The sequence below is a fragment of the Pseudorca crassidens genome, chromosome 17 (assembly GCF_039906515.1).
Source record: "Pseudorca crassidens isolate mPseCra1 chromosome 17, mPseCra1.hap1, whole genome shotgun sequence".
NCBI classification, from domain to species: Eukaryota; Metazoa; Chordata; class Mammalia; order Artiodactyla; family Delphinidae; genus Pseudorca; species Pseudorca crassidens.
This window is the reverse complement of record NC_090312.1, coordinates 25,348,537-25,372,404: the sequence shown is the minus strand read 5'-3', so window position 1 is coordinate 25,372,404 and position 23,868 is coordinate 25,348,537. Positions and strand designations below refer to the sequence as shown.

The window sequence follows — 23,868 nt, the reverse complement described above, 5'->3', positions numbered from 1 at the left end:
TGTATGTGTGTGATAACTGATATAATTTCTTAATTCAATGAGCCATGGGAGATACAAGTTTATGATCCAGGGGTAATGTCTCAGTAGCTATATAATAATAACCTTTATCTGAAAGCCAAGTGTAATACATCTTGCAGTAGAATAAGAGACCATTACAATTGCACTGGTGAGAAGTTTTAAGTGTATAAAGTAGGATGGAGGCAATATGAATTGAAAATAATTAACAAGATTGAAGAAGCAGGATTTGGAGAAAGAGTGACGATTTTAAAATCTGAATTCACTGGGGAAATCATAAGAAAATAAAAAAAAGAAAGAAAAAGCTTTACTTTATCCTGGGTACTTCACTATGCAATTTTATGACTGTTAGATAATCTAGTCCTTCACTAAAACAGTACAATTTGGTATTACTCTTTCCATTTTTATTGAAAAAGAAACAGAACTTTGGGGAGAATAAAAAGCTTCTCTAAGTCTAATAAAAGAGTGGCGGCATCTAAAATTAAGTCCAACTGATTCCAAATTCCATGCTCTCTCACTCGTAATGATGTATATGTGTTGTGGAGAAAAGACCAGTTCAATTGTTTTAAGTTAACATAATAAATATCTATATCTCAGAAGAATGAAAATAATGAAGACCTGAGAGAAACATGGAAAGTCATGATTACTGAATCCTTCAGAAGTAATGCTATTCTTTTTTTTTTTTTTTTTTTTTTTTTTTTTGCGGTACGCGGGCCTTTCACTGTTGTGGCCTCTCCCGCTGCGGAGCACAGGCTCTGGACGCGCAGACTCCACGGCATATGGGATCTTCCCAGACCGGGGCACAAACCCGTGTCCCCTGCATCGGCAGGCGGACTCTCAACCACTGCGCCACTAGGGAAGTCCATGTAATGCTATTCTTAAAGCTGAATATATAGTAGAAGAGGGGAGTTTTGAAGATGGAACACTGAGGAATGTTTATTTTTTAGGGAATGGGAGGAGAAAGTGAATTCCTCAAGAGTGAAAAATGGGTGGTCAGAGAGTAAACTCACGGAAACCAAGATATTTTTTGGTCATTTAAAGACCCCCAAAAGAGATTACAATGGTGACAGAAGGATCAAGGGAAATGAGCAGTGAGAAAATTAACTTAATTTAGGGATAGAAAAGTCATTAGTAATTTAAGAGATGATGCAAAAAGTCAGATTACAAAATATTAGGAAATTATTAGCTGTGTGGTGAGGAAGGAAGTGCCACATGTGTAGGCTATTCTTCAGAAGATATTTTGTGGGAAGAGATAGAACACCTTTGAAGTTTCTATTAATGATGTCTTTGCAATTATCAAAGTTAGATATATAAATAAGCATACTACCATATTTACAAATCTTATGCTAGGAGAACGGGTGAAGATGGGTCCACATTTAAAAGTGTGATAGATTTACATCATGATAGTCAGACTTTCCTCATTATAGTCATGTTTTAATATTACCAGGTGAGAAGCATATTCCCTGCTCTTTCAATCCCAAGATATACCAGTGTTTTAATAATCCAAATGAAAACCCAAATTTTGGATCCAACATTATTCTTTGCTCTCAAGAAGACAAATTCATGCCCCTAATGGGTGACATCTCTTGAAAGGAAAAGTATCAGACAAGGCCTTTCCTGCAGAAGTAAAGTCTGTGAAACTTAAGAATCTCGGAGGCTGAGCTTTCCCAGACATTTAGTTATAATTTTAAAAGACGTTTAAATTTTTAATTTATTTTTCAGCATAGAAACTGCTGGCAGCTTCAATATCTCTTTGGCAGCATTTCTCCCTTTAAAAGTCTGTTATGCTCCATAGGAATTTCAAATTAGAAAGAAAGTTTTTAAAATTTCAAAACACAGATTCTGGGACTCTCACCTTGGAGATTAAAGCATAAAATGGTAAGTAAAATACAAGTCTATAAGATGCCATACTTTCCCAAGGATTTTCTTATATATTTCCTCAGTGATTAAAAAATATTTATTTTGTGCATACAAGAGTGTTTGTTTTAGCAACTGCTGCCTATAAATCATTTAGTTTTATGATGAGTTTGAAGTCCTGCTATAAGGTCATATGATCAGAGAAATTAATGGAAAAATTCTGAAGCTGCTGTTTTAAGCCGTTCAATTCACTACAGTTATTGAACTCTCTTCATCAGGCATGCAGATATATGAATAATCTTATTTCTGATTCCAAGGATTTTACACTTAGAAAAGTTTCTACAAGACAAGGAAAAAAAATATTTTAAGTACTGTAATGAAGATACACACAATGCTGGAGGAGTTAACCAGATTGTAACAGATTGTGGAAATAAGTAAAGCTTTAGGAAGGAGGATTTTAAGTGAGTCCTTGAAGAATGCGTAAGATGACACAGGCAAGAATGCTGGGATAGAATATTCCAGGAGGAAGAAACAACAAAACCGAGCAGAGAAGTCAGGGAAAATCAGACATATTTGAGGCAAACTATGTGAGGGTAATTTGTCACCATAAAAATATGGTTGGCAGACAAATGTGGCAACATTGGATATATTTTGAGATGTTTTAAATGCCAAAAATGAGTAGTTTGTGAATAAGTAGTCCATAGGAAATCTCTGCTGGTGTTTGAGTTGAAAAAACACATTGTTGCAGATATTTTTGGAAGACTAATGTGATAATAACTTGTACATGGATGAAAAGAGGAAGAATCTGCAGCTAGTAAAGCTGACATTGCAATTACCTAAAAATGTTTAAAAAGGGTTAACTACAATTGTGGCCATGGACACTGAGATGGGGGAGTTGTTCTTATCTGTCAAAAAACACGTCTCAATTGAAATATCTCTTTTCCTTCTCTCTAAAGTTCTCCTTCTCAGAAATTACTGCCATGCCAGGAAAATGAAACGTTTGAGTTTATTATACCAATATTCTAGAGAAGTATTTTAATATGATATTATAGTCAAAAAAAAACATACACATGTATGTGTGCATGCACACAGATATATATATATCACTCAGTTCAAAATATAAAATTGCTTGTATGTTTTTGTTTCATTTTTAATACTTTATATTTCAGAACAATTTCACATTTATAGAAAAAATGCACAGAAAGTACAGAAGGTTCCTATATGCACCCTTCTTCCCCCCCCAACACACACATGCACACACAAACACAGTTTCTTCTATTATTACCATCTTGCATTAGTGGGGTACATTTGTTACAGTTGATGAACCAAATCAATATTGATACACTTAATTAATTAAGTCCACATTTATACTAGGGTTCACTCTTTGTATTCTATAGGTTTTGACAAATGCATAATGTCATGTATTCACCTGTACAGTATCATACAGAATAGTTTCACTGCCCCAAATGAGTTTACCTACTCATCCCTCACCCTCTTCCTGAGGAAGAGTTAGCCCCTTGTTTGTTCTTCAATATCATGTAGGCTATTCTGGGTCTTTGCCTTTCTACATAAATATTAGAATTATTTTGTTGATGGACACAAAATAACTTTCTTGGATTTTTACTGAGATAACACTGAAGTTATAGCTCAAGTTGGAAAGATTTGACATCTTACTAATATTAATTCTTCCCATCCATGAACCTGGAATATTTCTCCATTGATTTAGATCTTTGATTTCTTTAATCAGAATTTTGTCATTTTCCTCATATAGATCTTATAAATATTTTGTTATATTTAAACCTAAGTCTTTCTTTTTTATTTTTTGGTGCTAATGTAAATGATACTGTGCTTTTAATTTCAAATTCCACTTGTTCATTGCTGGTATACAAAAAAAAAATTAACTTTTGTATATGTATCGTAAAACCTTGCTATTATCACTTACTAGTTCCACAAGTTTCTTTGTTGATTCTTTGGAACTTTTTACATAGACAATCATACAATCTGCAAGAAAAAAAGTCTGTTTCACTTCTTCCTTCCAAATTTATAAACCTTTTATTTCCTTCTCATGTCTTAGTGTATTAGCTAAGACTTTCAGTATGATGTTGAAAAAGAGTGGTGAGAGGGGAAATTCTTGTTTTGTTTCTGATCTTGGGAAAAAGTTTCTCACCACTAAGTATTATCATGTTAGCTCCATATTTGTAGTAGCAGATGTTCTTTAACAAATTGATAAAGTTCTCTTTTCTTTGTAATTTTCTGAGAGGGTTGGATTTTGTCAAATGTTTTTTGGGTTTTTTTCTTCATTCTATTGCAATAGTGATATGTTCTTTTTTAGCCCACTTATGAGATGACTTGAGTTCTGAATGTCAAGCCAGCCCTCTATACCTGGAATAAAACCCATTTAGTCATGCTGTATACTTCTTTTAATACACTGTCAAACTTAATCTGCTAATATTTTGTTGAAAAATTTTGCATCTATGTTCATTGGACATATTGATTTGAAATTTTCCTTTGCAGCAATGTCTTTGATTTTTGTATTAGGGTAGTGAGCACTCGTAAAATGAGTTTGAAAGTACTCCCTCTATTTTTCTGGAAGAGATTGTAGAGAATTGGTATCATTTATTCTTTAAATGTTTGTTAAAATTCACCAGTGAATCAATCTGGGCCTGATGCTTGCTATTTTGGAAGGTTTATTTTTAAATTTATTTCATTAAAAAAATTATTGGCGGGCTTCCCAGGTGGCGCAGTGGTTGAGAGTCTGCCTGCCGATGCAGGGGACACGGCTTCGTGCCCCGGTCGGGGAAGATTCCACATGCCGTGGAGCAGCTAGGCCTGTGAGCCATGGCCGCTGAGCCTGCGCGTCTGGAGCCTGTGCTCCACAACGGGAGAGGCCACAGCAGTGAGAGGCCCGCGTACCGCAAAAAAAAAAAAAAAAAATATTGGAGTATATTTGATTTACAATATTGTGTTATTTTCACGTGTACAGGGAAGTGAATCAGTTTCATATACATATATACAATCGTTTTTTTAGATTCTTTCCCCATATAGGCCATTACAGAGTATTGAGTAGAGTTCTCTGTGCTATACAGTAGGTTCTTATTAGTTATCTATTTTATATATAGTATTGTGTATATGTCAATCCCAATCTCCCAATTTATTCCCCCCCCCCCCCGCATCCTCTGGTAACCATAAGGTTGTTTTCTACATTTGTGACTATAACTTCTGTTTTGTAAGTTAATTGGTACCTTTTTATTAGATTCCACATATAAATGATATCATATGGTATTTGTCTTTCTCTGTCTTACTTCACTCAGTATGACAATCTCTAGGTCCATCCTTGTTGCTGCAAATGGCCTTATTTTGTTCTCTTTTGTGACTAATAGTCCATTATATATATATGTACCACATCATCTTTATCCATTCCTCTGTTAATGGACATTTAGGTTGCTACCATGACCTGGCTATTGTAAATAGTGCTGCAATGAACATTGGGAGGCATGTATCTTTTCGAATTATGGTTTTCTCTGGGTATATGCCTAGGAGTGGGGTAGCTGGCTCATATGGTACTTGTATTTTTAGTTTTTACTGTTCTCCATAGTGGCTGTACCAATTTACATTCCCACCAACGGAAGGTTTTAATTATTGATTTAATTTCTTTAATAGTTTTAGGTCATTTCAGATGATTTATTTCTTTTTGTGAGAATTTTATAGAAATTCTCAAGAAATCCATCAATATAACCTAAATTATCAAATTTGTATTTCTTTATTATTTCTCATATTTCTTTATTATCCTTTAATATTTGTGGATTGTATCTCTTCTCTTACTCTCTTTTCTCTTTCCCTCTCTCTCTCTCTCCCTCTCTCTTTGATTAGTCTGTCTCTAGAGATTATCAATTTTATTGATCTTTTCAATAAAACTACCTTTTGGTTTTATGGATTTTTCTCTATTAATTTCTTGTTCACTTTCATTTATATCTACTCTACTTTTTACTATTCTTCATCTTTGTATTTAATTTGCTCTTTCAAGTTTTTGTATGCCTTTTTAAAAGTAATATTTTTGCTGTGGTATTTTAAAAATATTATGAAAATAATATTTATATACATTATGAAGTGAAACTGTGTATATGCCTACCTAGTGTTCTGTCTTGAAAGTGTTTTATATATTCTAAATCTTGAAAGATTAGTGATTTCATAAATTTCTTAAGATCCCATTTGTTTAAAAAACAAGTATTTATTGAGTGGCTAAAACTTATTTTCAGTGAAGTTGATACTATACCAAAGGCCATGGACTGTTACAGCCAATATTCTAGTGGGGCTTGACAGAAAACATAAAAATAAAATACATATACATTACTTCAGTGGTGATGAGTACTATAAAATAGTGTAAGATAAATGAATAGAAAAGGCAATGCTATTTTATTATAGGATGGCAGGTAACATGAGAAGTTACCTGCTTCAAATTTCAAAGCAGTTCTAACTAGGTTTTGCAATGTTTAAGTAAAAGAAAACAAAACAAACAAACAAACAAACCACAAGCAAAAACTTTTAAAAGTACTTTAATTAATCCCTTCTCTCTTAGCCTCCGAATTTACAGACCAAAGGACACTGACATTTTGATTCTAATCAATCAATTTATATATTTTTATTTACGGTTTTGGTGGTTTATTGATTGCATTGAGTGACACTACACTGAAACCTTGAAGCCTGCAGGAATTGTTAGGGATTTAATCAAATCTGAGCTAAAAGAATAGAAGTGGCAATGGATGAGGGCTCAGACTCTAGAGATACTTCAAAAGAAAAATCTGTGTTTTTTCACCTCTGAGAATGATGTTCACTGTGGATTTGTTGTTCATGGCTTTTATTACGTTGAGGTAGTTTCCCTCTAAAACCATAATTTGAAAAGATACATGCATCCCAATGTCCAATGCGGCACTATTTACAATAGCCAGGACATGGTAGCAACCTAAATGTCCATCAACAGAGGAATGGATAAAGAAGATGTGGTACATGGATACAATGGACTATTACTCAGGCATAAAAAAACACAAAATAATGCCATTTGCAGCAACAGGGATGGACCTAGAGATTGTCATGCTGAGTGAAGTAAGTCAGACAGAGAAAGACAAATATCATATGATATCACTTATATGTGGAATCTAAAAAAAAGGGTACAAATGAACTTATTTACAAAACAGAAATAGAGTCACAGACGTAGAAAACAAGCTTATGGTTACCAGGGGATAATGGGGTGGGGAGGGATAAATTGGAAGATTGGGATTGACATATACTCACTACTATATATAAAATAGATAACTAATAAAGACCTACTGTATAGAACAGGGAACTCTACTCAATACACTGTAATAGCCTGTATGGGAAAATAATCTAAAAAAGAGTGGATACATGTATATGAAACTGATTCACTTTGCTGTACACCTGAAACTAACACAACATTGTACATCAACTATACTCCAATAAAAATTAAAACAATAACCCCCCCCCAAAAAAAAGAATCAGTGGTGTTTGGTGCTATAAACAACTGTTCCTACTTTCCTGTCTGCCCCTCACCCCCACCCTGCCCCTGGCTGCTTGTAATTACTACCAAGTTTTAAGTTTGGTTTGCTAGGAAATGGTGTTTCCAATTTAAAAACTCGAAAGCCACCCTACTATCTAAATAATTTTTGTGTGTTATAAGAAAATAATATTGCACTTGAAAATAAGACCTGAATTCTAGTCCGGTGCATAAGAATTGCTCTCCCTAGATCCTATGCCAATACATTCAGGGGCTGCTATAAGATTAACAATGGTAATTGGCAAATCTTGAGAAAATGTCTTGGTAGAGTTTTTTAAGATATGAGTAACAGAGAAAAACATGTTCTTAACAGCTAAGAAGCCAATAAACAAAAGTTGTTTTATATTTATGTATATTTGTGTGCTTATCTTAGAAGCCATATAATTTTAAGATTTAGGAAACAAACATTTATAGATGAAATCTTAATAAATGCAGCTTATAAACAGTTTAATGTTCTGTTATTAGAACTTCCATTCATTCATTTGTTTTAAAAATCATCTATGGTTAGGTCCTCATCAATTTTTCATATTTACAGATGGCATAGGACTTGTTTCACAATTTTCCCTTCTTCGGAAATGATCATTTATGGAAAAGTATGTTAACAAATGAGACATTTCTGGTTCTTTCAGTTTTAGCTGAAGCCCCAAGGCTGATAAATGAGGATATGTGCTCACACATTCTAAAAGAGGGGTTTCAGAACACTTGTGTAGAATTTGTTAAGGATGTATTAAAAAAAATTCATTCAAGATCATTAGAATAACACATAGCTTAGCTCCAGGAAGGATGCATCAGAAGATTTGAGGATACCAATTAATGAAAAGTTTGCAAGTTTAATTTCTTTGGAGGGAATTGGAGCATTTGAGTGGGTGGTCCCCACTCCTACCTCAACCCAGTTAGGAGGGAGGCTTCAAGAAGATAATTCAGTGAGTAAAGAGGCACTAAATAGTGGGGGAGACTGACTTCTTACACTTACCTGGATGTTTGTTAAATTGCAGAATGTGTGAGCCCTGGTACCTCAAAGAACTAGAGTATTACATAGATAAATGGGTAAAGGGCACCAGAAGAGATTGTCATGAGTTATTTTTGTGTTTTTTGCTTCTTTGTTGTTTGTTTTAATATTTATGGGGCAGGGACTGGTGCTTCAATCCAACAACCAAGCTTGCTTCCATATGAAGCAGTGATTCATCGTGTACCTGCCTAACAGAGGCTAATTTTCCTTTGAAATGATAGGGGTCCAGTAACAGAGAGTTAATTCAAGCCCTAACTAAATGTATATTGCTTCAAAATAAGCTGACACAGTATATCTTTTGTCAGTGATTTTTATTCCTTTACCTGCTTTCCCTTCTCTTATTCTTTGGGGTGCTTCCCATAGCCTTTTATATAAGAATGATTACTGTTTTATACTTTTTAAAACACAAAAAAAATATTTCTTTCCCTTCTGAAACAGATTAAAAATATTTTACCTGCTATTTCTGAATCGGTCTTGTTTATAGCTGAAACTGAACATGAAAGATGATCTAATCCACTTATCTTGTAAAGGACCCCCAACCTATAACTCTGCTTGAAATTTTCTTTGCTCCACATCCATGTTTCTATTTGTTATGCCTAGAAGAATCACTAGAAATTTCCTGAATGCACTGAATTTTATCACGCCTTTGCACAATCCTTTTAATGCTTGTACCTGGGAAGCTTAGTAATTCTAGACAGAAATCATATAACTAGGCAGATTCATTATCATCAATCTCAAAAGGACACTCAAAATTACTTAGCAAGGTAATATTTCTATATCAAACTTGCTCTCCCACTATTGGGTAACGACTATTTCCAGTTTTTCTCTCAAAGTTCCTCTCCCAACCATTCCCATCCTCTCTCTCTCATTTATATGTATGTGTGTATATATATATATATATATATATAAATTTGATGGTCTTGCTTGATGCAGCCTTCACAGAGTAAAAGTATTAAATATAAGGTCTCTCATTTTCCCTTCACAAAATCTGTTATTTTTGTTTTTTTTTTAATTGGGTCTTCGTTGCTCCGCATGGGCTTTCTCTAGTAGCAGCAAGCAGGGGCTTCTTTGCGGTGCGTGGGCTTCTCATTGTGGTGGCTTCTCTTGTTGCGGAGTATGGGCTCTACGAAACGCGGGCTTCCGTAGTTGTGGCACGTAGGCTCAGTAGTTGTGGCTCACAGTCTCTAGAGCACTATTCCTGTCCTTGGGATCATGTTTATTTTCTCCAAAAAAGTTATGTTCCTTTACTTATATCCACTAGGAATCTTTCCTATCATCCGTATTTTCCTCTCTACAGGATTATTTGTATCATCCAATAAACAAGCTCTGGTTTCTTGTATCTCTAAAAAGAAAATCTATTTGACTTCCTAATGACTATAGAACTGCTCCATTATTCTTCTGCTTTATGCAATTTGATGTTCCAAAGCTATTACCTATCTGAACTGTCTATTCACTCTTCAGCTTATTTCAATTTGTTTCAACCTTTGTCACTCCAATGAAATCACTCTTGCCAACAACCTTCATGTTGTCAAATTTAAGAGACAGTCTTCTGTCCTCATCATTTTCAATTGTATTCAAAATTCCTGACCCCTTTTAAAGGACTTCCTTCCCTTACTTCATCCATGCCTATTTCTCTTGCTACTCGTGAGAATGATTTGCTAGCTTCTTTTTTTTTTTTTTTTTGCAGTACACGGGCCTTTCACTGTTGTGGCCTCTCCCGTTGCAGAGCACAGGCTCCGGACGCGCAGGCTCAGCAGCCATGGCTCACGGGCCCAGCTGCTCCACGGCATGTGGGATCTTCCCGGACCGGGGCACGAACCCGTGTCCCCTGCATCGGCAGGCGGACTCTCAACCACTGCGCCACCAGGGAAGCCCCTGATAGCTTCTTAAAATCAATCATATCATGAAATAGCATAGAACTTTGGACTATGTCATAGATTCACTCATCATTCTACACTGTCTAACTGATGTCATCTATTCATGCTGCTTTAGGATTCTTAGTAACATCTACATACTGATATTTCCTTGCTATCTCTGAACTTTAATTATGTTCACCTATGAACTTAACATACCCACTTGTAAATCACTAAGTCATTTGAAGTTTACAATCTCTAAACTGAACTCTTATTTTTTTTCCCTCAAAACCTCTGGACTTCCACACTTAATTAAATATAATTATTTACCCTAATTTCATGATGTTCAAGCTGAGGAAATTAGGGATCATCCTTTTTTGTTTTCTTACTTTCCACATAAAATATCATTGGACACTGAGACTTTGAGTGTCCAAGACCCAAAAGATATCTTGAGTCTGTCTAGTTCACTGCTATCACCATAGTCTAAGTCTCTACCATCTTAAAACCAGACTGCTGCACTGGCCTTCTAACTAAAACTTGTTTTCTTCAATCCACCTATCTAAAGTATAAAGCATGATGTACTGAAAATATAAATTGAATCAGCTCTCTCTCTCAAAACTCTTTACAGCTTCCCATAATAGGTAGGTGACCTACATGAGTGAAGAAGCCTAGGAGTGACCACTGTGAACCAGAGAGTTTGCTTAGCCTACAGGGAACATCTGTTAATTGGTTGTAGTAGATGTCGCAATGAAGGTACATTGGTTTTAGCTGCCAAATCTAAAAAGGGAATACAAAAACGTGTGTGCACGTGCACGTGTGTGTGTATGTGTGTGTGAAATCTCCTGATTTTTAAATGTTGACTCACATATTTTAAAAACACTGTGTGTTTAAAACAAAACATATCTTCAGTGCAGATTAAGCAGAATGGCTGCCAATCTGCTTCTTCTGAATAAGAGCTCTGGTTTCCCCACATGTCCTCAACTTCATTCTATAGCTTTTCTATTGAATTCTGTGCTTTTCTTCAATTTACAGTCTATAATTTAGACTCTCTAATCTTTATTTTCCTGGAATGGCTCATCAAGCTCTTCCTCAGTGTGAGGCTCTTCCTTTCCTATAGTCTAAAGGCATAAAATTCTTCTGGTATCAATGAAAGTGGGACCTTCTTACACTGGGTGGATTCCCACTCTGACATCTTTATCCTCTCTCACAGAAGCTTAATTTTTTATTTTACTTTTTTATTTCACAGTACTTTTTAAAACTTGAGATTCATTTCATTGTTTATTGTCTTTTTTGCCATTAAATTTGAAGACCTATGGGGGGCATGTACTATGTCTGCTGTTAAGTGTTTTATTTGTTCCTGGTACAAAGCCAGGTACACAATAGGCAAACAATATATGTAGACAATGAATGTATAAACATATAAATGGTCTCTGGATTTCTCTGCCTCTCTATACCAGATTCCAATCATACTTCATACTTCCACCTCAACATTTGCCTCTGTGACCCTCATCTCCTAGCTGTCCAAAATACCATACCTCTTCTGTCTCCATGACATTCCGCATGTTCTTAAATTATAATGACTCTATTATATCTTAGCCTGACTGTGAGCATCTTGATGACTAACATCTATCAGGGTCTTGAAACATGACTGTAAGATAATCTTATGATTTGAAATCCACGAAAAGGTAATTTAACTCACTATATTCCTATTAAGTCTATTTCTAATAAACCTCATATTTTTGCAAAAAGTGAGACCAAATAAATATTAACAACTATTTCATTTATCTTATCATACTATAATAGAAGCTAGAATTAACTGAATACTTATTTGTCTTAAGCTTTATGATTACTACCATGCATACGTTATCTCATGTAATCTTTCCCTCAATCCATGAAACAAGTATTATTATCCTCGTTTTTAGATCTGACGAAACCAACTCTTGGAGAAGACAAGACAGTTTACTGCAAGGATGGGATGTGAATGAAGTTTGGTTTCAAAGCATAACGTAATATAGTGATTAAAGGGTCAGGATTTAGAATCAGGAAGTAAGAACTATCTTTTTATTCATAGGGATATTCTTTAGCACAGCATTTGTCCTTTATACAAACAATATAAAGAAGAAAAGATTGTAAATGTGTGGTATGTGTAACTATAACCATTATCATTTTTTAAATTTAATATATCATGAATATTTTGTGAAAATAAGTATTTGTGAATGTTAACTAAATTATCACTTACTATTTTATAGGATTTTTTGTATCTTTCATTTGTAAAATGTTACAGAGGACTACTGAAAATTCAAGATTTTTAAAAAATATTGTTTGATAGTGTAAGTTAATGGCTACCATATTCTACTACATACATTTTCTATGTTGTAAGTAAACTAATTTCAAATTTTAAAACAAATACTAATTTTAAGATAGAGATAAAACTTATTCAAGTTACATTTACTTCTAAAAATTACATATAAAATGTTTATAGAACATTTGCAGGAAGGTTTCACAGGCAGTACCTCATTTGAAACTCACCATTCTATGTGGTAAATTTGATATACATGTTACAGAAGAGGAAACTCAGGCAGAAAGGATTGAATAACTTACCAAAGATCAGACAATTAATAAGCAATAGAAGTTGAATTCAAACTCATGTCTTTCAAATCAAATCCCATGATTTTTCACTTACTACATGACAATAGATTAATCATTTAAACTCCAAAAAGTATCCTAATAAATTTGAGTAGTCACTTTAAAATACTGAAATATTATTAATGGTAACACATCAATGAAATCTAGTTGCCACACTTTTAAGTCACCAGGTCTTCATCTCCATATTATTAGTTATATTTGAAGTTAAAATTAAAATAAACCTTAACAAAATAAATAATGAAATAAACAATTTAAAATCTTACCTAAAATCTGATCCAACTCTCTTCCCATTTTCTGGTTCTCCTGGATCTGGGCATAAATTGGAAGCTGTTTTAATACCTCCCTCATTTACTGGAACAACAGAAAAAAGAAAAGAAAAAAAAATCAAAACATATATGATTAGGAAAACAAGGATGATATTCATTTAAAGTTGTACATAAAATATATTCTTGTATTTTGTTATTGTAATCACTATAGTTTATATAGAGAAAGTTAAATATAGTTTGATAAACCAATAATGAGAACAAAAACATTTTTTCTATTTGTGAACATATAAGAAAGTAAGTTTCATGTTCCTATTCAATGACTTACTAATCTGAATATTAACACATTAACAATTAACATATTTTTAATTACTATCAAATAGTGAAATCTCTTGTAATGTACTCCCAGGGTATCAGTGCCAGAGTTTCCATTAATTATTGGCAGTAGAGAAGTCACCACCAGTTAGGGCAGTGTCGTTTGGGTACTTATTATTTTTAAAGTTGCAATAGAAAAATAAGACCCTGTGGAAAAAAGTGTATTACCACTTTTTATTTGATATATAACAAAGAATTCAATCTGCCAATGTGAAAGTAAAACTGTGGCACAAATTATCAAGCATGTCATTGAATTATGATATAATGATGAAAATCAAAATAAGGGTTTTACCCTTTAACAATTTCCATGACTGTGTTTTACTTAGCCATTGTACACTTTCAGCAGTTTTTTCAGAACACCCAATTATTAAAAAGATTTATTAATATTTTCAGTGAATGTGATCACAGTAAATAAATAATTCCCCAAGACAGCGCTTTTTTTCAAATGGGAAGATCATTAAACCAGATAAGGTCTGAAATATCTGAGTGATATTGTTTCATGAATTCAATCTTATAGTGAATTAGAGAGTAAGTTCTATTTTCCTCTTTATCAACTTATCTGCGTTTTAAAGAAAAGAATGGGACCTGAGTAGAGACTCTAGAGAGGGAAAAATGTAAACTTTGAAATGGTTCTTGTCCTACATTGTGGGTTGGAATCACCTCTACAGCTTTTTTAAAAGAATAAAGACGCTTAACTTTTATGTCTAGATATTCTAATGCAATTACTTTGGGTAGGACCCTGTGGATCTGTTTTTTGTTGTTGTTGTTTTTGTTTGATTTTTTTAATAATCCTCCAGGTGATTCTAATGTAGAGTCAATATTGGGAACCACTGGATCCCTGCATCATTTATTTCAGATTGTCAACTTGTTCATATTGATTAGATAGCAAGATAACTCAGATGATGGTCCAACAGTCACAGCTCCGGTAAAGTTGCCATATTTTCAATTAGATATGAAATTTTGTGTTTGCACTCTTCATTCTATAAAAATCACTTTCCTAAATATCCTCAACAGTATCCTTATTGCTGCCAAATTACAAGTTCACCAATCCACACAAAGCATGTGATATTTTTGCTTTTCTTGGTCTGCTGACTTGCTAATTAATTTCTTTTTATCTTTCTGGCTTTTGTTCCTTCTTATGTTTGTTTTGGCCACTCTCTTACTTTAGCTGATTTCACATACAGAGAGCAAATTCAAAGACAATGATCCATAATTCTCCATATTTTATGTTTTCCTTGTGGCTGGAAAAATTACCTCTTTGCTAAGAATTTCAAATATATGGTTTTGTCATTTTTTTCCCCCAAGATCCGTCTTGCTCTTTCAATGACCTACTAGGTCAACCCACCAAAATTCTCATAGTCATTTCATGTGCATGCTCAAATCCAGCTTAATCACTGATGCTTTTGTTTCTCTATTATCATTCTCTTCCAATTCATCTTGAGTACTAGAACTAAACTTTCTCAACCACAGTTTTCATTACTGTCCAAATAGCCTATGATTCTAGATTTCTAAGTATATCAACTCTACTACCCACCAGCCACCAATATACATCCATAACTCAAGTCCAACAGATTCTTCATTCTTCTGTAATTTTACTGGTTAGCCATGCTTATTCCATGCTTTGTGTTTTCTCCAGGTCTCCATGTTTTCCATTTCTTCCTCTTCAGCTATCAAAATTCCATATAATTTTCAAGACTCAGCTCAAGTCCCACTTTTTTTTTTTTTTTTTTTTTTGCGGTACACAGGCCTCTCACTGTTGTGGCCTCTCCAGTTGCAGAGCACAGGCTCTGGACGCACAGGCTCAGCGGCCATGGCTCACGGTCCCAGCCGCTCCGCAGCATGTGGGATCTTCCCAGACCGGGGCACAAACCCATGTCCCCTGCATCAGCAGGCGGACTCTCAACCACTGCGCCATCAGGGAAGCCCCAAGTCCCACTGTCATGTTTTTCAAGATTTTCTAATCCCTCTTTTTACATGACATGAACAATTTTATATTTAATTTTTTAATTATTTTGTCATACTGTTAATAGTTTCATATTCCTTAGTCATATATACAAATATATTATACATTTGATAAAGATAAGGAAAAACATAATTATTTTAATATTCCCACAGGGCCTAGATGACTAATGACTTCTCAGTAAATATTTCCTAGTAGGTTGATTAAAAACAATGTGTTGTACACTGTTTTCAATGAGTATTTTTTCTATGGGAAGAACTATCCTATAACTGACTTTTGAAAATATTATAGTGTATGCTATTAAAGTGTAACTTTTTTAACATACGATAGAGATAAGAAAAAGAAGTGGCATGACTTAGGCTTTCTACACTATTATACTAAATTTATAACACAGATTATAGGTAAAAATAGATGTGTCTGTGAATACATTAGAAAATAAAAATAATAAAAAATTTCATTTTTTCCATTTCATCATCATTATTGCCTAGGTTAATATAAATTTTAACAATAGCTAAGACACAGTACTATGTGTCAGGAATTAATCTACACCCTTTACATGTATCAGCTCATTTACTCTTCACACAAATCTGAAGGGTAGCTGCTTGTATTATATGTTTCCTACAGGTGAGGAAACTGAGGCATAGAGAGGTTAAGACACATTTCTAAAGTCCTATTTCCACTTTCTGCCTTAGTCTAGGTTTCAACCTTGGCAGACTGATTCAAGAAATTCTACTCTTAACCCCTGAGCTCTCCATCCTGTACAGAAAGCTCAGAAAGGAAAAAGGGCATCAATACTTAAAATTCAAAACACTTTTCCAAATATTTTATCTTAGAATGCAGACCATATTTATAACTTTCACCATGTTCACTTAATTAATCCCAGTTCTCATGATTTAATTGTCAAATTACTTTTGTCTGTTTGAAAGTGTCCTTTAAACAGCTGTCTTTGGACACCTGCAATAGTGAAAAATTTCCCAACTTAAATTGTAAAGATAACGGGAGAGCTGCTGCATGATACATGTATTTAGTGTTCTTTAATTAAAAAATTTAAAATAAAAAATAAAGAACAAAGTATATAATCTCTTATTTTTCTGATATTTAGATGCTACATAACTGCCCATAGCTAGTGACGCCAAGACATTCAAATGAAGTTAGTATCCATTCAGTCAGCTGCTTTCACTACGTAATGCCATTCAAACAACTGGACAAATATTTATCATTTTTACTTCTTTCAATTTGTAACTTGTAAAAAGAACACGCGTGCTCTTTAAAAGTTAATTACATGGACAGGGTCTTGCCTCTTGAAAAGAGCATAACTACAGGGAATATCCTTTTTGCTCTGAACTTTAAGGACAATAATAATAATAATGTTATTATTATTATTATTACTAGTACTAATGCAATATGAATCCTTTTCCCCACACATCAGTGACAAAAAGAGAGGGCAGAATTTATAGAATTAAAAAAATTGGATGATTTATCGTTTCTTATAACATTGAAGTATATTTATTATATGTGCTTATAAAATATGCTATAGGAATTTTAATTAATGTACTATATTATTGTATATTCTAGCTTAAAAATACTGTAAAATTAGTCAACATCAAAATAAAATATTGTTATTACAAGCAAGTTTCTTAAGCTTCTGATTTTACATAGCACATAATCTACTCTAAAGATAAAAATACCTAGATCCTGAAAGTCATCTTACTAAAAGTCATCTCTACATTACCTCATCCAGCTGGTAGCATCTTAGATTTTTCTTTATATTAGATTTAAAAATTTTATTCCACCTTATAAAATAGAATGCTTGGGATCTTGTTCTGAACTCCATCATCATGAATGTGGACAGAATGTAATTTTATACTAACTTTATATCCTCCAAAGAGTTGTCACATAACTCATTTAGCTTCCCAATAAAATGCTGGATCCTTGCCAACTGAGACTGTATCTTATTCACTCTTTTTACCTTCTTAGTCTAGCATGGCGCTGCCATGGAGAAGTAGTTCAAATAGAATTGCGCAATGAATGTATAATAAGAATGCATCAAAGTATGGACTTGAAGAAGATGAAATAATTTTTAAAAATACATTATGGAAAGCTCACATTGTCTTTATAATTCCACCTTAAAATTTTAGAATAGCCTAGTAGAAAAGTTGGCAAGAATAAATGCACTCAATTCAACATTTTAAAATATAAAAATTTATTTTTATTTTTTAAATTAAAAATATTTTTTCCTTTATTTGCAAACCTACTCTCTTTGATAACAATGAGGGATGGAAAGAGACTACATAGAGTTCAGGTACCAAAGTAGGAAAAAGAATCTGAATTAGCTATTTAAACAACCAAATGCTTCCCATGAACACTACTGCAGTTTCCTGAATCTCTTATTAATTTGTTTCTTAGTTAAACTTTAAAGGTGCTATTAAGGGAAGATGCAATTTGGAAATGTGTGTAGCTCATGTCCTCCATAATTATGCTCACTCCTGGAAGTTCTAGTGACTGAATCGATAGTTTTTTCAAAGAACACAAGCTTTATTATTATTTTTTTCCTTTGAAAGTTTAATGTCAGATAAAAATTGTCTCCTTTTAAAATTATTTGGCTCTGTGTTAAATTAATGATTCAAAGAGATGAAGACCGAAATGCCTACTTGATAACAGATATATAATAATGATAAAAATTAAAGCATTATAACTTTCTCTGTGATCAACCATAGAAAATATATATTTGTAACTAGCTATTAAACATTTGAGAAAAAAATGTAGGAAAATAACATAATGTTGGCTTGTTATTGTTGCTAAAAAAAATTGGCATAAATAATCTGCCTTGATGAAAGTTGAATTATTTCTATTCAAAAATAAAAATAAGAGGGCTTCCCTGGTGGCGCAGTGGTTCAGAGTCTGCCTGCCGATGCAGGGGACATGGGTTTGTGCCCCAGTCCGAGAGGATCCCACATGCCGCGGAGCAGCTGGGCCTGTGAGCCATGGCTGCTGAGCCTGCGCGTCTGGAGCCTGTGCTCTGCAACGGGAGAGGCCACAACAGTGAGAGGCCCACGTACCGCAAAAATAAATAAATAAATAAATAAAAATAAAAATGAGAAAGCACAAGAGTATATTTTATCTCCTACATAAGCTGTAATAGATAAATGTAAAATGTATTTTAAAATTATGAAGTAAATTAACATTTTTTGCTTTATGAGTAACTTTTTTCTTTTTGTCTCATTAACTTTACTCCTGACAATTTAAAAGTAAATATTCTTTAAATTAAATATATACATATATATATATATATATATATATATATATAAAATCAGGGTTTATTTGTTTCCCCAGGTACACTGTTATGTCTAAAATTCCCTTTCTTGTTCATCCTCATAACCACTGTACAAGAACAATGAAAATAATATGTATGCCCACTAAGACAATATACCAAGTATAAAAAGTTACATACACATTTTTCTTATTGAATAAATTTGATGTGTAACATTGTGTAAGATTTAGGTGTACAGCATATTACTATGATACATTTATATATACTGTAATATTTATAATTGTTGATGATGTAGAGTTGAATACATCTTAATTTCAGTATAAATAGCCTAATTTTCCCAGGACATCTGAAAGTTTGAAGCATGAAGCATATAAAATAACATTTGTGTAACCAAAATGAGGAAAGGGTAAGAAAGTGATAGCCCATAATTCTTCTTAGATTTCCAAAATAAATAGATTAGCCAGACAAAATATTAGGAAAAAAAAGTAGTAAACGTAATTATTTAAGTCTGCATCATTTCCTTCATGTTGACATGATAAAATATGATATGTCAGAATAATTTCACCTAACAACTGTATGTTTATATTTTCTTGTATAGGAAAAATATCTTTCTCTCTGAAATGTATCAAATAATTAATATATGAAAAATACTATAGATTATTTTCCCTAAAAACTGTTATCAATTTTAAAAATATGTTTTAACACTAAAAATATAACAATAAATCATACTTATATAGCTAAATACTTTGAAATGAACTGTTTAATGCTTTCCAAACAGGTAACCCAATTTGACATTTTCCTACTGATATCTGCTATTTTTGGTTTCGTATTCTCAAATCTAACAAAATGTGAAAAATCACATTTTAAAATTAGGACACTTTAAAATATTTGATACCAACAGGCTCCAAGTTTGCTTCTTGATAAGTGAAGTAATTGCTCAATTTGTGCCATTTACTGTTACAAATACAACTCAATAAATATGTGGGTAGAATCCTTTTCTGATATAACTATAATGAATGATTTTTTTAAGAAATAGTTTTAAACTCATTTCATTAGATGATTTGGAATTGAATAAAAATAAATAATGTTAAAAATGTATTTTTGCTTAAAAGATAATATTTATTTAAAATAACTAATCTTATTTATTATCAATAAGGCATTTTAGAAGTCAGATGTGGTGTCATGAATGGCTTCTTTTAAAATTTATAATATGTATCTGCAGGAACAGTAAGGCAGGGTATTTCTACAAACTGCTATTGATTTATATTGAAAAAATGCATAGCTTTCTTATAAATCTTATTTTATGTTCATATATGGTAATATAACAATGAACATTCAAATTCAATGACCCTTAATCTGAGATTCATGGATGAACTTCAGATCATCTATAAATCCCTGAATGTTAAGCAAAATTGTGTATTGGGGCAGCACATAAATATGTGTACCTCAGTTCAATTCATGAGATTTTCAAAATAAAACAAAAATTAATTAGCTAGTTAATTCATTTATAAAATATCTGACTTAAGTGTTTATATAAATTAACTCAAATTAAAATATATTTTTCCTTAAATGAAAAATTGCTATTTAAAGAAATTTTTCCTTAGAAAAATAATTATGTTGAAATTTAGATACGTTCAAACAAAAACTCCTACAAGAAACCATTAATTTGATGATTTTTACTCATTTTTTTATCTCACATACTAGAATTAGAAAACTAGAATGCTATCAACATGCTAGATCTAAAGAGTTTTTTTCTTTTACATTTTGAAATAATCTGAGCTCCAAAGTTTACCACAATAACTCAATATGCATTTAAATACAAGAAAATATTGAATAATCATGCATGTTATATAAATATTAATGCAGTTAATTGGGTAAATACACAAACATTTTTATAAAACACACAAACAACACAGACACCACAAACTTCACTCTTGCACTAGAGAAAGAAACAAAAAAAAGAGTACACTCACAGATAGAAAACTTGTTGCTGTTGTCTTTCCCTGGAAACAATTTAAATCCTCTAGATTTAAAATCTATGGCCTTTTTCACTAGTTAAGAAAACAAACAAAAACATGTATCAGGATACACAAGTTTAAAATGAAATTCAAGTTAACAAATTTTGTTAGCATGGAATTATGCAAGTTAAAATAACTGCTTTCTTAAGCCTGATATAGGGTACCCAGAAGAAAATAAAGAAAAAAATAGCAATCTGATCACTAAGCAGTAAAAATACCAAGCAGTATAAAAGGATTTTAAGTGTACTATAGGGAGAATCTTGCATACATGTATAGGTACTTTTTAACACTACCCAGTTTTTATAGAAGAGCAAAACATTAACTCTTTATCATAAACTATTTGAATTCGTCAAATTTTATAGAATAAATTAAACTAGAAAAATAAAAATACTGATACATTATAAAAGTGGGATGAATTTAAGGAGCTTGGTTTTTAAAATAAACTAGTGTACTTTTAAGGTAATTTAGCCTAATTGAAATATTAGGACACATTTAAAAAAATGACATAATTGAAAAAACTTAAAATACATTCTAGTATTTCTGCCAATAACCATTTCCTTTCATACACATTGCTTGCGAATGATCGATGTTCAGTCCATATTGTACAAAATTTATGAAAGTGAATTATAACTTTTTGGATTTCATCTAAAATACCTTGCTACTCTCTTTGATATTATTATATTAAAAATCAACATCAGAAGAGGCTGGCATATTTCACTGTGTACTATATTAAAGTAGATATGACTGGATTTGCCTTAAAAAACTTATAAATTCAATGAAGTAACTTGGAACATTTTAAAAACAGTTTTTTAAGTATTTTGGATGAAGGAAAAAAGTATTATTTCCTTTTAAGTATAAATTATTTTATTAACTATAGCTGCTATATAATTTTTAAAGGGATAAACTATAGTTCAGAAGACTACTTTCTACTTTATTTAAAATTTTAATGACACCAAGTGAAATAAAGAAAAACTATTTAATTAAAACCTCACCCCACTAATTTAAAATGTTACGTAATCTGATCTAATGAGATATTTAAATAACAATTATTTTCTTTAAAAAAAGCACATGAACAAGAATCCAAGGGATATATTTAGCTTCCTCAATTACAATTTGAATTTTTTACATAATGCATTTTATGAGGTTTATAGGTAGAAATGATAAATTGAAACATTTAGGCAATTAGGTTTTGTTCACTTCGTGAATTTGAAAAAAGCAAAACTGATTTTTTTTAGTTTAAAATGATCATTTCACTAAATCTTACTTGCCATTGTACCCAATTAATGCAACTTAAGGATATTTTACTGCCTTTGAAACATTTTAAGGTGATTTTTTTCTTGTCACTACCTTCAAAAGTAGAGAGGTAGAGGCAGAGTCTTATGGGTTACTGAAATACACAGCTGTAAACTATCTATACATAGTACATATAAAAAATATGAAAATGATCATTGGAGTAGGATTTAAGATACCTGATTCTTAGCAATTAGTGGTTGTTGATTTTTGGACAAGAGTCTGCCTTTTTACCTGTCTCTTCTCTTAAAATAAGTAGCTAGGACTAGATGACTGCTCAGTTGCTTTACAATTTTGAGATTCTTTATCTGAGGCCCTTTATTTACAGTGAAAGAATGACTACATCTCTCTCAAGTTATGTTTTTCGTTGTAATTCTTTTCCACACCCCAGCCCCCAAGGTAAGCTAAAGTTTAGTCCTACTGTTGTATTTGGTTGGCTGCTCTAAATTTAGTTCTGCCACTTGTAAATTTTCCTGCTGCCTGAAAATTATTTTTAACAAAATTTACATTTTGTATTTTGAGGCATAATTCTAGATTCTCCAAATCCAAACATGAATTATAAGTAGGAATTCTACCTCTACTTTTCTCTGCATTGTAAGATTTGACTTTAAGTATTACAAAGGGGTTGGAAAATTTCATAGTAGTCTTAACACAAATCTGGAATTCTTAATTTTTTTTTTTAATGTAAAGATTGTAAAGATTGAGAAAATTGAAGAAGAAAAATCCAGAGGGTCAAAGAGCTCAGTTACTAGAAATAAAGGATTTTGAAAACAACTCTGTGTGTGTGTGTGTGAGTGTGTTTGTATAAACTAGGTTTATGTAATGGGCTTATATCTAAATTTGACTATTTGGCTGGTGAGGTCAGGGACAATACCTAGCTAAGAAAATGTCATCTGAGACCAAGAAGTTTTAAACAGTTTTCTGGTTCTGAAGGGACCTAACCTTATTTTTACTTATTTATTTTTTTGCAGTACGCGGGCCTCTCACTGCTGTGGCCTCTCCCGCTGCAGAGCACAGGCGCTCTGGACGCGCAGGTTCAGTGGCCATGGCCCACGGGCCCAGCCACTCCGCAGCATGTGGGATCCTCCTGGACCGGGGCACAAACCCGTGTCCCCTGCATCGGCAGGCGGACTCTCAACCACTGTGCCACCAGGGAAGCCCCTAACCTTATTTTTTAAAAGCATCTGTTTGTCAATTTAAATTGAAGAAAAGTGAAAAGTATAAATAATTGTAATACAGATGCAGAAGATGGAAAACCAGGAGAACAACTATTTTAGGAGATAAAAAGGAGTGAACAGAAAATAATGTAAAATTTAAATTCACCCAAAACTTTAAAATATGTTAAACAGGAAACACATACTTTAGATATTTTTATAATTTCAATATAAAGAGCATACAGCATATCTCTTCTTGAATAAATTGAAAGGACAAATACTGTAAGCACCAATTGCAAGATGCTGCTCTAAATCATAAATCAGTGAAATGTTAATTCTCAAATATATGCCATAAAAACATATATTATGTATTACAAGGTATATGTATTAAGTACCAACATGACATCAAGCAATGGCACTTCTAGTGATCCCATTTAACTTATAAAATTTATAAAATTAACCTGACCTTTGTAACAAGTGTATTCCAGTTATAAGCATGTCAAATTTATTTTATCATAAAGATATTAAAATATGTTGTGGTATTTTACATAATTTTATAAATATTAAAAGACAGTGTGCTGTTTGTGT

General features: G+C 32.6%; 1 protein-coding gene across 1 annotated transcript in view; it reads right to left on the bottom strand.

Moving 5' to 3' along the window:
* LOC137210719 (CUB and sushi domain-containing protein 3) overlaps nucleotides 1–23,868 on the bottom strand; it is a 705,705-nt gene that overhangs the window by 641,423 nt on the left and 40,414 nt on the right. The window contains exon 3 of the mRNA XM_067712783.1: nucleotides 13,213–13,300. Within this exon, the coding sequence (XP_067568884.1) occupies nucleotides 13,213–13,300 (88 nt within the window). The remainder of the gene's footprint in view (nucleotides 1–13,212; nucleotides 13,301–23,868) is intronic.